This window comes from Phascolarctos cinereus, unplaced genomic scaffold (assembly GCF_003287225.1).
Source record: "Phascolarctos cinereus isolate Bilbo 61053 unplaced genomic scaffold, phaCin_HiC Scaffold_9;HRSCAF=440, whole genome shotgun sequence".
Taxonomy (NCBI): Eukaryota; Metazoa; Chordata; class Mammalia; order Diprotodontia; family Phascolarctidae; genus Phascolarctos; species Phascolarctos cinereus.
In genome coordinates this window covers 217,910,194-217,927,844 of record NW_027556402.1, presented here as the reverse complement: position 1 = coordinate 217,927,844, position 17,651 = coordinate 217,910,194, and the positions used below count along the sequence as shown (strand labels likewise).

Below are 17,651 nucleotides of genomic sequence, written 5' to 3'. Positions count from 1 at the left end.
TGGAACTCAAGCCCTGGAAGATAATCACCAAAAGGCTGGCCATCAGGCAATCAATTTTTTGGGCCACAGCAATACACAAAGACTACCTACCAAGTTGTACAGGGTTTGTAATTTTACAAGCATGGATAGAATATCCACAGAGACGAAATCATAGATGTGCCAAGAAGAAAATTCAGACTCACTGTCAAGAAAAAACTTTTTAACAATTACAGCTGGCCAAAAGTATAATGGGCTGCCTGAAGAGGTGATGGGTTCTTTCACCTTGGAAGTCTTCAAATAGAGACCAGAAAACCAACTTTGGTTATGTAATAATATTCTTTTCTCATATGGTTTTGACTAGATGACTGCTGAGATCTCTCCTAATTCTCAAGTTCTATGATTCTGTGATATTTTTGTTGAAGTCTTTCACTACTCTTTTGAACCACTCTAGAGGTTCTTAGTAGTTGTGCTATCATCATCTTAGTGCCTTTTCCAAATTTGTTGGAAAAGCTTTTTCAGGGAATTTTTACACAATTTTCTTTGTAACCAAATACATTGAGGGAGTTCTCCTCCTTAAATGTTTACTTCTTTCTCTTCTTCGATCAACCTTTACCTGTCTTTATAAATCACCTTGCTGATTCTTCAATGGTGTCCTTACTTTAAGTGTGCTTCTTACTGCCAGTTCTTTCCTTCTGAAGGCCCAATGCTGTTAAGTCCTTCGTCCTAGGCCCTGATGCCTGTTATCTGAGACCCCTGGAACTTAATTAATCTATAATCCTCTAGGGTTGACAAAAACCAGTTGGATAATGTTGCTGGAATACTGTGACAGGCCTCTATAGTTGAGCCTGTTCTCCAATTTTCCCAGATTTGTTTGGTTCTATGTCTAGGATCTGTATTCATTTCACTCATTTTTAATTTTTGGTCAGTACCAGAAGAATTTTTATGATCGCCACCTTCATTAGTTTACCTATTTGTTTTTCCTTATAAATTTCTTTTAGCATTTTAATTCATTCATATAAAGAAATGCATTAGTACTTTGATTAATAGTGCACTCAATCCACAAGTTAACTTAGGAAGTACTGTCATTTCCAATATGTTGATTTCTCCCATAAAAGAATATTAAATGTAATTTCAATTTTTTATCAATCAACAAATATTTATGAATGCTTACTATGTGCAAAGGTATTTGTTAGCATAGTTAGGGTCATCTTTATTAAGGTTAGGATCACCTTTACAAAGGCTGGCTATATATCCAAATAAATGAATGCCTAAATATTAAATGTTCTTTTTTGTTTTAAATGCAGCCTTCTTTCACATTTTCTTGAATGTTACTGTTGTCATCCTTCACTAAGGTGAAAACAGCAAAACGATGTTATGAACAGCATTGGACAGCACAGCACATACAGCGGTATACCAGTAAAATTTAGCCCAAGGATAAATGATCCAGAGATGACTTACTGGGTAGCTTTCACAATGTCACAGTTACTAGGGTCCTCTATAAGAGGCAAAGCTTCTTTTTCCTTTGTTGGTTCTCTGTTTTCCTGTGCAGACATGTTTCGATGACCAAGCCCTGGCAACCAATGGGAGCCATGACTGTGATTCCTGCACTGAAGATTTACAATGCAAAGGGTTATAAAATCATCAATAGCATATGTAACCAATTGAGCAAACAAGCATGATATCTATATTAAATTAACTAATTATGAAGTCTTAGATGTGTTCTAGGGAATACATCCTTCGTATTTCTTCATTCTGCCAATAATCCCCAGTGCTTGACATATAATAAGTGCCTAATAAATACTTTTTCATTCATTAATATAAAATCATACATTGTATAAATCATTACAAAAGGATGCTAATGATCTGAATTAAAAAATCTTTAGAGGTAGTCTTACCTCAAATTTGTTAAATTTAACCTAAAAGCAAGTTTCTGACTTGAATGCCTTTGGCAAAAACACTACAGAGACTTCTAATGATATGGAACAGCTAGTTAGGTCATTAAGAAAAAGATAATTCAAGTCAATTTTTCCTAAGCCAATTTACAGATCTCCACATCCTTTGTTGTCCTTTTTCTTTTCTCCTGTATGACTTTCAGGTTCATTGAGAGGACACCACAGGGGAAAGAAGATGAATAAAGAATCAAGCCTCTTGATTTTTACTGGGAGAGAAAGTTGGAACTATGGACTTAAATGCGGCATTTTAAGTCACACTGTCTGAATGTGCAATTATCCCAAACTAGAGTTGATCAATTCCCTGAAGAGGGGAAATTTTATGTGGAAAATGAGCCCTCCTTTATAGGTTAGGTAAAGACACCTTAGTGTGTCTTCATGCTTCCTTCTGCCAATTAGGACATCCAAATCTGTACATGTAAATTAAAACTAGATAATATCTTAAAGACATCATCCCAAGATCCTGAAAAGGAGGTTGATGATGCTGGGGAGTGGGAGGAAAAGAAGGGGTTACATAGGGTCTAAAAATGTTACTCAATTCATGATATAGATTCTCTGGACCTTTCACTTACATCAAAGGAATTCTCAACAGCATCACCAATAAAATATTGAGAGATATTTCTATTGGGTATGCATTTAAAATCTGGTGGTTACTAGACTTAGGTTCTCAAGTCTGATAACACACAACTGCCATTTCTTTTTAATGATGAGTCTTTAAGTCTTTAATGATGAGTCTTTGACTTTAAGATCTCCTTAATGTCAATCTGAATATCTTTAAGAAAGCTGGGCACCATTCTAAGGTAGACCTTGAGAATCTCAGAGCTATTACCTTAAATCACCATATCTCCTCCTACTTATATGCATTCATGAAAGCTATTTCCCATCCCTACAATACTCTCCCCCCTTCATTTCTGTCTTTCAGATTTTTTCCACACTCATAACAGGTGCCTCTTCTTCCACTTGGCCTTCCTCTCTCATCCCACCTTGATCACTTTGTTGAGTTCTCTTCTTTGAATCTATTACTCCCCCTCCTTTACACCAGGCTTATCAGTATGTATGTATCATCACTTCTTCCTCTCTTACCACCAATCCACAGAATAAAGGCAGCTGCATGGTGGATGGATTGGAGGGAGAAATGTGAAGAAAAGGATTCAATTAGGAGGCATTGTGGTATAGGATATAGAACACTGGACTTAGATTTATAAAGGCTTGGTTTTAAACCCCATATCAGACACTTAGTATTCACTTCTGGTAAGCAACCCCTTGATTTCTTAATCTGTTTACTCATCAGTAAAATAGGGATAAGAGCATCAACCTCAAAGGTTCGCGTAAAGCATTTTGCAAATCTTAAAGCACTATGTAAATGTGAATTATTGCTGTTATTATTGTTGTTTTTTCTCCAGGTAAGAAATGAGGCATGACCTTCGATAGTAGCTGTGTTAGTGGACAGAAGGGGATGGATTCCAAATTATATTGTGGAGACAGAATCACGAAGACATAGCAACTAATTTGATATGGGAAATGGGGGCAGAGTGAGAGTCATGGATGATTCCATGGTTATGAACCAGGGTGAATAGAAGGATGGTATTTTTCTCTAAGAAAGTTAAGAAGGGCAGGTTTTGGAAAAAAGATAATGAATTCTGTTTTGTACATGTTAAGATACCTATAGGTCATCCACTTTCAAATGTTCAATAAGTGATAGCTCAGGGATGAGATAGGAATAGATAAGGATAAGAGCTTAGGAGAAAGATTAGAGGCTAAGATACATAGATCTGGGAATCATCTGCATAGAGAAACAATAACTGAACCCATGCGAATTGCTGCCTCCATTGAAGGAGGATGTGGAAAGTAGAAGAGAGGTGAGGAGCACAGGACAGAGCCTTTGAGGACATGGATGGTTAGGCACAAGGCATGGATGAAAGAAGACTTGAGAAGGGGCTAGCCAGGTGGATGGAGAAGCAAAAGACAGCAGTGTCATAAAAAGCTGGAAAACAGCATCTAGGAGCATAGGGTGATAAATTATGTCAAATGGTGAACAGATGTTAAGAAGATGAAGGATAAGAAAAGTACACAGAATTTAACAATTCAACAGTAACTTTGATGAAAGCAGTTTGAGGTCATTAGAAACAAAATTTCAAGGGGATGAACGGTGAAAGTAAAGAAAATAGAAGCAATAAGCAAAATGGCTTTTTCTAGGATTTTGGCTATAAAAGGAGATGGGGGAGATATAGAATAAGAACTTGAAAGGACAGCAGGGTCAAGTGAAGTTGGTTTTCTTTTGTTTGTTTGTTTGTTTGTTTGTTCTTAAGGATAGGGAAGACCTACGCATGTTTGCAGACAAGAAAAAAATTAGTAAATAAGGAGAGATTGTAGATTGGTAGGAAGGGAATGACATCAAGAGTATAAGTATAGGAGTTGGTCTTGGGGAGAAGAACTCTATCTTCATCAGAGATTGTAGTAAAAAAAAAAGAGACAGTGGGAGATAACGTCAAAGAGTTCTGAGATGTAGAGAAAAAGAGAAATGTGTGGCTATGGCAAATGGTCTCTATTTTCCCAGTAAAGTATGAGGCAGGGTTTTCTACTAAGAACGAAATGTGAAAGGGGTTGAGAAGAGATTTAGAATAGCCTTTGTGGTTAGTGTAACACTGAATCAACTAAGCAAGAGTAAAAGGAGGGCCCAATAAAGATTAAGTAAAACAAATTAGTGGTGGACCCAGTAACCAGCACTTACTTGAGTTAAAATGGAGGAAGCAAATGGTGAGGGCATTTTGTCCAGGGAAGGTTGTCAAAGCACGAGCAGCAATAAGAAAATGGAGCAAGGGATATAAGAGTAATGTTAATGTGTGGTTGAACAATTTTAACTAAACAAAGTTAGAGCAGGGGTGATGGCCTGGGAGAGCACTGAGGTATGGAGGGACTACAGATCACAATAAGGACAAAGAATGTCATCAGAAAGAAAAAAGAAAAGCAAGTGATGGAAGGATAAGAGGTTGTGGTCAGATAAAGGGATTTCAGAATTCTTGATCATGAAAGTGCAACCTGTAAGTGATAGTGAGATCAAGGGTGTGACCACCCAGGGGTGTGGCTGAGGTGAGTGAAATATAGGAAATGGGAGTTAAGGAAAGTGAGAACTGGGACCTGGGAGTGTGTAAGAGAACATCAATATGTGTACCACAGTCCAAAAGTATAAGTGAACAAGCTCAGGTGGAGAGAAAGACTGAGAGTCAAATACCAACTTCTCTGAGAAAGGAAGAATAACCTGTGAACTGGTAGAACTGCCAAGAGGTACAGATAAGATGCTACATCTGGATAGAACAAACTTCAGATTGGGTGAATGGTACCTCTATTCACCCGTGCCTGAAACTTCAGTGTTATCTTTGAACTTTCTCTTTCTGTCACCTCCCATTCCTAATTTGTTACCAAGTCTCATCAATTCTACCTTTGGAATCTGAATCTTTTTTTTTTTTAACCACTCCTGCCATTCTAGTACAGGCCTGTGTGTCTGGGCTATTACAACACATAACTGATCTTCCCACCACTGGTCTATCTCTACTGCAATTTATCCCTCACACAATCAGGATGGCCTTTCCCATGCACAGATCTGATGTCATCAATTCACTGCTCAAAATCCTTCAATGGCTCCCTACTACATACTGAGTTAAGTTAAAATCCCTTAGCTTAGTATTCAAGTTCCACCACAGTTTGGGGCCTATCTTCCTTTTCATCTTTATCTCACACTACTCTCTTCCAAATCCATTACACTGGACTACTAGTCATCCTTTGTACAATCCAGAGGTATCCTTTGATCAAACCTACCCAGAATGACACTCCCCCGGCATCCCCCAACCTCTACCAGATGAAATTTTACCAAGGCAATGTGGTATAGTGGAAAGAGTGCTAGACTTGTGGAGTCATGAGAGACCTGGGTATAAACCTTACCTCTGAAGATCAAAGCTATATGACAATGGGCAAGTCACTGAACTTATCTGAACCTCTTCTGTAAAATGGAGATAATAACAACTGTAGTACCTACCTCACAGGAATGGCATGAGGATCAAATGAAATACTGAATGAAGAGTGCTTTGTAAACTTTACAATACTACATAAATGTCCTCTGCTGTTATTCTCCCCATCCTCCAAGTCTAACTCAAATCTGCACCTGATCCTCTCAGTCATAAATGATCTTTCTTTCATGGACCTCAAACAATACTCTGTACCTCTCTTGTGCTCTTACCAAAATTTATTCTGCATCGTAATTACTGGACCTAGTTAATATTTATACTATATTTGCACATGACATATCCTGATTTAAACATAGAGAAAACGAAACCTAAAACTGTTAGGTAAAGATAACTCTCTACTGGGTTTTGCAAGAAACACTTTTGCCATAAAAAGCTCAAGGAGCTAGTCAGACAACTTTTGATGAGGTTAACTTTGACTGAGGATGGTCACATAAAAGTCTTTGGTGAAGACAATTATCTTTCACTCCCATTACAGAAAAAAAAATTTTGCCTAAGTCCCTATCGGAATACTACTTGCAAATCACTCTCCTGTTAATGAATGCTTTACAATTATTCTCTGATTTCTTCATATATTCATGTCTTGTTTCCCCTAGGCTGGTATGCTACTTAAGGACAAGCACAATATCTTCTATCATTTTCTATTCCTAAGAGTACTTTTAGAACAATTAAATGTTTGTTGCTTAACTAAAATCTGCTAGAGATTTGGAACACTCTTTCCTACCAGAATGCCTAAAACTTTAAGGGGACATACTATGGTCAGAAATAGGCAGGGTAGAATAACTTCCACAAATTGGGCAGCGTAATACCAGAACATTAGGCAGAACTTCAAGCCAAGCAGGCAATGGGCCAGCAATTGTCCCGTTACTGAAGTTCTTCAAGCAGAGAGTGGATGAACACTAGTCAGAATGCTAAACAAGGCAATCTATTGGACAGGTAGGGACTGGGCTAAACTTCAAGGTCCTTTCCAATTCTGAGAACCTATGACTCAGGAATTCTAAGACATAACCTATGCTGAGTGATAAATATATTTAGAGAGGTACGAAAGAAAGTTCTACATTAGATCAAGGGAGGGGGATAAGGAAGTTTTTATTGACAAATAAGAATCAAAGAAGTCTCCAAAGAAGGCAACTTTACAGGGCAAGTAGAAATTTAACAGGCAAAGATGAACATAGACGCAAAAATTTTAAATAAAATATTAGCAAATACATTATAGCAACTAATCTCAAGGATAATACCCTACAACCAGGTAGGATTTATACCAGGAGTGCAGAGTTGGTTCAATATTAGGAAAACTATCAGCATAATTGACCATATCAACAACAAAACTAACAGAAATCATAAAATTATCTCAATAGATGCAGAAAAGCATGTGACAAAATACAACACCCATTCCTATTAAAAACACTAGAAAGCATAGGAATAAATGGAGTCTTCCTTAAAATGATAGACAGCATCTGTCTAAAATCATCAGCACTACATGTACTGAGGATAAGCTAGAAGCATTTCCAATAAAATCAAGCGTGATATAAGGATGTCGATTATCACCACTGTTACTCAATACTGTACTAGAAATGATAGCTTTAGCAATAAGAGAAGAAAAAGAAATTGAAGGAACTAGAATAGGCAAAGAAGAAACAAAGCTATCACTCTTCGCAGATAAGTATGCCACTTATAAAATCCTAGAGAATCAAGTAAAAAATTACTTGAAATAATAAACAAATTTAGAAAAGTTGCAGGATATAAAATGAACCCACATAAATCATCAGCATTTCTATATATTACTAATAAAGGCCAATAGCAAGAGACAAAGAGAAATTCTATTTAAAGTTACTGTAAACATTATAAAATATTTGGGAGTCTACCTGACAAAACAAACTCAGAAGCTATATGAACACAATTACAAAACCCTTTTCACACAAATAAAGTCAGATCTAAACAACTGGAAAAATATCAGTTGCTCATGGGTAGGCTGAGCTAATTATAATAAAAATGACAATTCTACCTAAATTAATTTACTTATCCAGTGCCACACCAATCAAACTATGAAAAAATTATTTTGTATAGCTAGAAAAAATGATCACAAAATTCATCTAGAAGAACAAAAAGTCCAGAATATCAAGAGAATTAATGAAAAGAAATACAAGGGAAGGGGGCCTAACTATTGCAGATCTTAAATTGCATTATAAAGCAGCAACTATCAAAACTACTTGGTACTGGCTAAGAAACAGAGTGGTAGATCAGTGGAATAGGTTAGGTATGCAAGACACCAATAGTCAATGACTACAGTAATCTACTATTTGATAAATTCAAAAACTCCAGCTTCTGGGGATAAGAACTCACTATTTAACAAAAACTGCTGGAAAAACTGGAAATTAGTATGGCAGAAACTAGGTATAGACCAAGATCTTACACCCTATACCAAGATAAAGTCAAAATGAGCACATGATTTCAATATGAAGACTGATACTATAAGCAAACTAGGAGAATAGTTTACCTATCAGATCTATGGAGTAGGGAAGAATTTATGACCAAACAAGAGAGAGAGAACATTATGAAATGAAATGGATGACTTTGTTTACATTAAATTAAAAAGGTTTTGCACCAATAAAGCCAATGCCACCAAGATTAGAAAGGAAGCAGAAAGCTAGGAAACAATTATGACAATCGGTGTCTCTGACAAAGGCCTCATTTCTAAAATATATAGAGAACTGAGTAGAATTTATAAGAATACAAGTCATTCTCCAATTGACAAATGGTCAAAGGATATGAATAGGCAGTTTTCAGAGGAAGAAACTAAAGATAGCTATAGTCATACGAAAAAAAATGCTCTAAATCACTATTGATTAGAGAAATGCAAATCAAAACAACACTGAGGTACTACATGACACCCATTGGATTGGCTAACATGACAAAACAGGAAAAGGATAAATGTTGGAGAACATGTGGGAAAATTGGAACACTAATGCATTATTGATGGAGTTGTGAACTAATCCAACCATTCTAGAGAGCAATTTGGAACTATGTCCAAAGTGCTATAAAATTATGCATACCCTTTGACTCAGCAATACCTAGGTCTATACCCCAAAGAGATCATAAAAAAGGGGAAAAGACTCACATGTACATGTGGTGGCAAAAAATTGGAAATTGAGAGGATGCCCATCAATTGGGGGAATGGCTGAATGAGTTGTGGTATATGAACGTAATAGAATACTATTGTGCTATAAGAAATGATGAGCAGGCAGACTTCAGAAAAATCTGGAAAGACTTATATGAACTGATACTGAGTGAAATGAGCAAAACCAGGAGAGCATTGTACACAGTAACAGCCACATTGTGCAATGACTAACTTTGATAGACTTAACTCTCCTCAGCAATGCAAGGATCTAACATAACTCCAAAAGACTCATGATGGAAAATGCTATACATATCCAGAAAAAGAATCATGGAGTCTGAATGCAGATGGAAGCATACTATTTGCTATCCTTTTCTTTTGTTTTATTTCTTCTTTCTCGTGGTTCCTCCCATTAGTTCTAATTCTTCTGTACATCATGACTAATGTGAAAATATGCTTAACATGAATGCATAAGTAGAGCCTATATCAGATTACATGCCTTGTTGGGGAGAAGGGCGGAGATGGAGGGAGAGAAAATTTAAAACTCAAAATCTTACGAAAGTGGATGTTGAAAACTAAAAAGAAATAATTTTTAAAAAAGAAATTTAACAGGTAAAGATAGGGAGGAGAGCATTCCAAGGTTGGGGAACAGTATAAGAAAAGGGAGAGGAAGAAAAGTACACAATGTATTTAAGGAATAAAAATTTGATCAATTTGTCTGGAGCATGTGGAGAGAATACTATGAAATAAGCTGGCGAACCTAAGTTTGGAGAAGGGGTTTTTAACTTTTTTTGTGTCATGGTCTCCTTGTGCAGTCCGGTGAAGCCTATGGATCCCTTCCAGAAGAATGTTTTCAAATGGATAAAATAAGATGCAGACATTACAAAAGAAACCAATTCTATTAATATACAGTTATCAAAATACTAAAAACAAAGAAAGAAAACAAGTTCATGGACCCCTGGAAAATATATTGAGGAAATTAATTGAAAAATTATTAGATTACCTGAAAGCCATGATCAAAGAAAGAGCTTAGACACTGTATTTCAAGAAATTATCAATGAAAACTGCCCTGATATCCTAGAGCCAGGGTGTAAAACAGAAATAGAAAGAATCCCCCAATTACCACCAGAAAAAGATCCCAAAATGAAAATTCCCAGGAATATTAGGGCCAAAATCTAGAGCTCCCAGGTTAAAGAGAAAATACTTAAAGCAGCAAGAAAGAAACCATTCAAATACAGTGGAGCCACAGTCAGGATCACACAAGATTTAGCAGTTATCATGTTAAAGGAGCAGAAGGCTTGGAATATGATACTTCAGAAGGCAAAGGCGCTAATATTACAATCCAAAAATAACCTACCAGGAAAAATTGAGTAGAATCCTTCAAGGGAAAAAATGAACATGTAATGAAATAGAGGACTTTCAAGCATCCCTGATGAAAAAACCAGAGCTGAATAAAAATTCTAACTAAAAGGTGGGCATGAAAGAGAAATCAAAAGGGATTTAATAAGGTTAAAAAGTTTACTTTTCTATATGAGAAGAGGATACAAATATCTTCTAAGAATTTTATCAATATCAGGGCACATAAAAGGATTCTATATAGAAAGTGGGTAAGGAGTAAGTCAGTTAGATTAGGATGAAGTAAAAAAAAATAGAGAATTGAGAAAGAGGAATGCCCTGGGAGAAGGGGGAAAGGAGAAGAAGAATGGGAAAACTTATCTCACATAAAAGAGGTCCAAAAGGAAGAGCTTTTATAGTGGAATGGAAAATGGAGGGGGGATGGGGCGGGCAATGCTTGAACCTCACATCTAAATTGGTTCAAAAAAGTGAATATATATATATATATATATATGTATGTATGTATGTATGTATATATACTCTCTCTCTCTATATATATATATATATTCTCTCTGTCTCTCTCTTTCTCTCTCTCTCTCTCTCTCCATATATATATATACACATATATATACATATATATATGTGTATATATATATATATATACACTTAATTAGTAATAGGGAAGGGGGGAAAGAAAAAAGGGATGGTGAGGGTGGTGATAAAAAGATGGGAAGATAAAAGAAGGCAGTGGTCAGAAGCAATACAAACTTTAGAGGAAGGACAGAATAAAAAGAGAGAAGGATAAACAGAAGAAAATAGGATGGAGGGAAATGCACAGTTAGTATTCATAACTATAAATGTGAATGTGATGAACTCACTCATAAAATTGAGGTGAACTGCAAACAAACTTAAAGCAGAGAGACACACAGAGTTTAAAAAATGGGGGTGGGAATCAGACCAAAATCTATTATGCTTCAGTCTGAAGTTAAAAAGGCAGGGGTAGCAATCATGATCTTAGACAAAGCAAAAGCAAAATTAGGCCTAATTAAACAGGGTAAGCAATCTGGAAGAAGAAAAAGTCAAGAATATCAAGGGAATCAATGGGAAAAAAATGTGAAGGAAGGTAGATTAGCAGTACCATGTCTCAACCTGTATTACAAAGTAGGAAACATCAAACCGATCTGGTACTGGCTAAGAAACACTGGTGGATCAGCAGAACAGATTAGGTACACAATACACAGTAGTAAATGACCGTAGTAATCTAGTGTGTGGCAAACCCAAAGATCCAATAATTTGGGATAGGAACTCACTGTCTGACAAAGATTGCTAGGAAAACTGGAAAATAGTTTGGCAGAAACTAAGCATAGACCAACATCTCACACAATATACCAAGATAAAGTTAAAATAGACAAAGGATTTAGACATATAGTGTGATATCATAAGTAAATTAGGGAAACATGGAAAAATGTATCTGTCTGATCTATAGATAAGGGAAGAGTTTATATCTAAACAGGAAATAAAGGGGATTGTAGGAAGTAAAACAGACAATTTTGACTATAAGAATTTTTAAAAGCTGTTGCACAAACAAAACCAATGTAGCCAAAATTAGAAGGAAAACAGGAAACTGGGGGGGAAAATTTTTTGCAAGTGTCTCTGATAAAGGCCTCATTTCTCAAATACATAGGGAACTGAGCCAAATTTAAAAAAAATAAGAGCCATTCCCTAGTTCATAGATGATCAAAGGATGTGAACAGGCAATTTTCAGAAAAAGAAATCAAAGCTAACTATAGTTATATGAAAAAAAAATGCTCCAAATCACTATTGATTAGAGAAATGCAAATTAATTAAAACAACTGTGGGGTACCATCTCATACCTATCATTAAGAATATGACAAAAAAGGAAAAGGACAAATGTGGGAGGGGATGTTGAACCACAGACAATGAAGTAATGTCAATATTAAGCATGTGCACCAGATGGCAAGACATCCAAATTCTTAAAGGAAAAGTTAAATGAATTACAGGAGGAAATAGCAAAATTATGTTATTGAAGAACCTCAACTTTCTCTCTTATAACTAGATAAATCTAACCATAAAATAAATAAGAAAGAAGTCAAGGAGATGAATAGAAATTTAGAAAAGTTAGATATGCTAGACCTCTGGAGAAAACAGAATAGGAATAGAAAGGAGTACACTTTTTTTCTTAGCTATACAATGCACCTTCACAAAAGCTGACCATGTACTTAGGACATAAAAACCTTAAAACCAAATGCAGAAGAGTATAAATATTAGATGCACCCTTCTTACACTACAATGCATTAAAAATTACATTTAATAAAGAGCTGTGGAAGCATAGATTAAAACCTAATTGGAAACTAAATAATGTAATCCTAAAGAACGAGTGGGTGAAGGAACAAATCATAGAAACAATCAATAATTTCATTAAAGAGAATTACAACAATGAGTCAACATTCTAAAATTTGTGGAATGTAGCCAAAGCAGTATTTAATGGAAAATTTATATCTCTAAATTCAGACATCAATAGAAGAGAGAAAGAGCAGATCAATGAATTGGGCATGCAACTAAAAAAAGAAACAAGAAAAGAACAAATTTTAAACTCCAAGTTAAAAACCAAAATGTAAGTCTTGAAAAATCAATGTAGAAATTAATAAAATTTAAAGTAAAAAACCCCCAATGAACTAAAATAAAACTAGGAGCTTTTTTTTATGGAAAAAACCCACATTAAAAGATAAACCATTACTTAATTTGATTTTTAAAAAGAAAACCAAATTCTGAGTGTCAAAAATGAAAAAGGTGAATGCACCACCAAGGAAGATGAAACTAAAGCAATTACTAGGAGTTATTTTGCCAAATTATATGCCAGCAAAACTGACAGTCTAAGTGAAATAGATGAATATTTACAAAAATATAAACTACCCAGATTAGCAAAAGAGGAAATAGACTATTTAAATAACCCTATCTTAAAAAAAGAAACTGAACAAGCCATCAATGGACACCCTAAGCAAAAATTTCTAGGACCAGAAGATGGATTCATAAGTGAATTATATCAAACATTTAATCCCAATACTATATAAATTATTTGAAAAAATAGGTAAAGAAGTCCTACCAAATTCTTTTAAATGCACACTTACAGTTTTGATATCTAAACCAGAGAGAGCAAATACAGAGAAAGAAAACTATAGACCAACTTCCCTAATGAATATTGACACGTAAATTTTAAATAAAATACTAGCAAGAGGATAACAACAATATGTCACAAAGATCACACATTATGACCAGGAGTGATTTATACCAAGAATATGAGGAAAACCATCAGCATAATTGACCATGTCAATGACAAAAACTACAAAAATCATGATTGTATCAATAGATGCAGAAAAAGCCTTTGACAAAATACAACACCCATTCCTATTAAAAACACTAGAAAGCATAGGAATCAATGAAGGCTTTCTTAAAATGATAAACCTGAAGCCATCCCAACAGATTAGGAATGAAGCAAGGATGTACATTATCACTACTGTTATTCAGTGTTATACTAAAAATGCTATCTATAGCAATAAGAAAAGAAAAAGAAATTGAAGGGGTAAAAATAGGCAATGAGGAAACAAAAGTATCACTCTGCAGATGATATGATGGAATACTTGGAAAATCCTAGAGAATCAACTAAAAAATTAGTTGAAACAATTAACAACTTCAGCAAAGTTGGAGGATATAAAATAAACTCACATAAATCATCAGCATTTCTATATAATACCAACAAAACAGAGAAAGAAATAGAGAAATTCCATTTAAAATAACTGCAGACTCTATCAACTATTTGGGAGTCTACTTACCAAGACTAACCCAGGGATTATATGAGCACAATTATAAAACACTTTTCACACAAATCCAGATCTAAACAACTGGATAAATTTTAATTGTTTGTGGACAGTCTGAGCCAATATAATAAAAATGACAATTCTACCTAATTTACTTACTCAGTGCCATACCAATCAAATTACCAAAAAATTATTTTATAGAGCTAGAAAAACTAGTAACAAAATTAATCAAGGGAATAAATGAAAACAGTGTGGAATTAGGTGGCCTAACAGTTCCAGATTTCAAACTATATTACAACAGGGTAAACATCAAAATAATCTGGTACTGGCTAAGAAACAGAGTGGCAGATCAGTGGAATAGATTAGGTACACAATTGCTGTGTTGTTGTTTGTCCTTCATTCTTGAAGAGGACCATGACATCTGGGAGGTGATGCCACGACATGCAAGTTAATCGGATTTAAATGAGGGAGGCTGAGCAAAGTCACCGCCTCACTTTGTCCTCAGGAGCCATCTGGGTCCAGTGGCCAGATATAGATCAGGATGACTAGAGATGACCCTGGATGAAGTAGGAGACCCTGGCCTTTTTAAGCGAAGGTAACGCACAGAAATAAATGACCATAGTAATTTAGTGTTTGATTAACCCAAAGTTACAAGCTTTGGGGATAAGAACTTACCATTTGACAAACACTGCTGGGAAAACCGGAAAGCCATTTGGCAGAAATTAGGCATAGACCAACATCTCACACAGTATGCCAAGATAAGGTCAAAATGCATAAAAAATTCAGACATATAGGATAATATCATAAGTAAATTAGGGGAACATGGAAAAATGTACCTGTCAGATCTATGGATCAGAGAAGAGTTTGCATCTAAACAGGAGATAAAGGGGGTTATAGGAAGTAAAATAAACAATTCTGATCACATGAATTTAAAAAGATTTTGCAAACAAAACCAATGCAGACAAAATTAGAAGGAAAACAGGAAACTGTGGAAAATTTATTTTTACAAGTGTCTCTGATAAGGGCCTCATTTCTCGCATATTTAGGGAACTATGCCAAATTTATAAAAATAAAAGCCATTTCCCAATTGACAAGTGACCACAGGATATGGACAGGCAGTTTTCGGAAGAAGATTTCAAAACTATCAATAATCACATGAAAAAATACTCTAAATCACTAATTTAGAAAACTGCAAATTAAAACAACTCTGAGATACTACCTCACACCTATCAAATTGGCTAACAGGACAAAAAAGAAAAATAACAAATGCTAGAGGGGATATGGAAAAATAGGGACTCTAGGGGCAGCTAGGTGGTGCAGTAGATAGAGCACCAGCCCTGGATTCAGGAAGACCTGAGTTCAAATCCAGCCTCAGGCACATAACACTTACTAGCTATGCGACTCTGGGCAAGTCACTTAACCCCACTGCCCAACAAAAACCAAAAAAATAATAATAACAGGGACTCTAATACACTGTTGGTAGAATTGTAAATTAGTCCAACCATCATGGAGAGCAACTATGCTCAAAGGGCTATAACGTACATACCCTTTAAAGCAACAATACCACCAGTAGGTCTGTAACCCAAAGGGAGATCAAAGAAAAGGAAAAAGGACCTATTTGTACAAAAAAAATTTAAAGTAGCTCTTTTTGTGGTGGCAAAGAACTGGAAATTGGGGGATGTCCATCAACTGTGGAATGGCTGAACAAGTTGTAGTATATGATTGTGACATAATTCCACTGTGCTATAAGAAATGATGAGCACAATGGTTTCAGAAAATACCTGGGAGGACTTACATGAGCTAATACAAAGTGAAGCAAGCAGAATCAGGAGAACATTATACACAGTAATAGCAATACTGTAACAATTATCAACTGGGAAAGACTTGGCTACTCTGATCAAGACAATGATCCAAGATAATTCCAAAGGACCCAGGATGAAAAATGCTACCCACCTCCAGAGATAGAACTGATAAATTCTGAATGCAGATTGACATCTAATTTTTTTTAGACTTTCTTTATTTTTATTGCTTTGTGTTTTCTTTTGCAACATGGTTAATATGGAAATATGTTTTGCATGACCTCACATGTATAATCAATGTCAAATCACTTGTCTTCTCAAGAAAGGGGGAAGGACAAGAGGTAAAGAATTTGGAACTCAAAATTTAAAAAAATCATTTGTTCAAAATTTTTACATGTAATTGGGAAATATTTAAATAAAGATAATTTTAAAAATAAAAATAAAACTTCTTAACTGGATTCTCTGATTCAAATTTCCTTTCTCTTCAGTGTATTAATCAATCACCAAGTGCCAGGTACTGCAGATTCAAAAATAAAAATCAAACAGTCCCTAACCATACATTTTTATTGGTGAGATAACAGACAACATGTACATGAATAAGCATATGTAAGATATATAAAAAGTAATTTTCAGAGGTTGACACCAGGAGCTAAAGAATTAAAAAAGTCTTCACATTGACGGTGATGCTTGAGCTGATTCTCAAAAGAAAGAAACTTTCTGAGAGGTGGAGGTAAGAAGAGATTCATTCCAAGCATGAGGGAGAACCAGTAGTGATAGTTGATTAGGTATTTTACGTGAGAAATAGAAAGAAAGGCAGTTTGGCTGTTTCCTACTGATAAAACTGGAAAGGTAGCTTGGATCCAAGTTATAAAAGACTTTAAATGCCAAACAGAAGAGTTTGTATTTTATATTTTATTTTAGAGGTGATAGGTAGCACCAGGAATTTACTGAGCAGGGGAAAGACATGGTTATACTGTATTTTAGAGCAAATGTGTGGAGGATGAATTGGAGAAGGATGAAGGGGAGAGACTTGAGGCAGGAGAGTAATGAAGCTATTGGAGCAGTCCAGAAGAGAGATGATCAGGACCTGAACAAGTTGTAGTATATGACTGTGATATAATGCCACTGTGCTATAAGAAATGATGAGCACAATGGTTTCAGAAAATACCTGGGAGGACTTACATGAACTGATACAAAGTGAAGCAAGCAGAATCAGGAGAACATTATACACAATAATAGCAATATGATTAGAGAGGAGAGGTCAGATCAAGAGATGTGGAGATAGAGAAGTTAAGATTTGTCAACTGAATTGATATTTGAGGTGAGAGAGAGTGAGACATCAAAGATAATGCCAAAGTTGTGAATCTGGGTAACTGGAACAGGGTAGTGGTGCCCTTGACAGAAATATACAAGTTTGGGAGAGGGTTAGGTTTTTGGGAAAAGGTTATTCGCTCTGTTTTGGACTATTTTGCAGAGATGTCCATGAGACACCTAGCTTGAAACGTCCCGTAGGTAGCTGGTGATGCAGTACTGGAGCTCAGGAAAGAAACTACCCTCCACACAGCTCCCCAACTGATGCTCCCTAAGCATAGCTCTGTCACTCCCCAGCTCAATCAGCT

The 17,651-nt window shown here is 35.6% G+C and overlaps 1 protein-coding gene across 1 annotated transcript in view; it reads right to left on the bottom strand.

Annotated features, from left to right (window-relative positions):
- The window catches only part of ZDHHC13 (zDHHC palmitoyltransferase 13), a 95,137-nt gene that overhangs the window by 73,266 nt on the left and 4,220 nt on the right, over positions 1 to 17,651 (bottom strand). Inside the window, exon 2 of the mRNA XM_021001890.2 lies at positions 1,438 to 1,586. Coding sequence (XP_020857549.1) covers positions 1,438 to 1,586 — 149 coding nt within the window. The remainder of the gene's footprint in view (positions 1 to 1,437; positions 1,587 to 17,651) is intronic.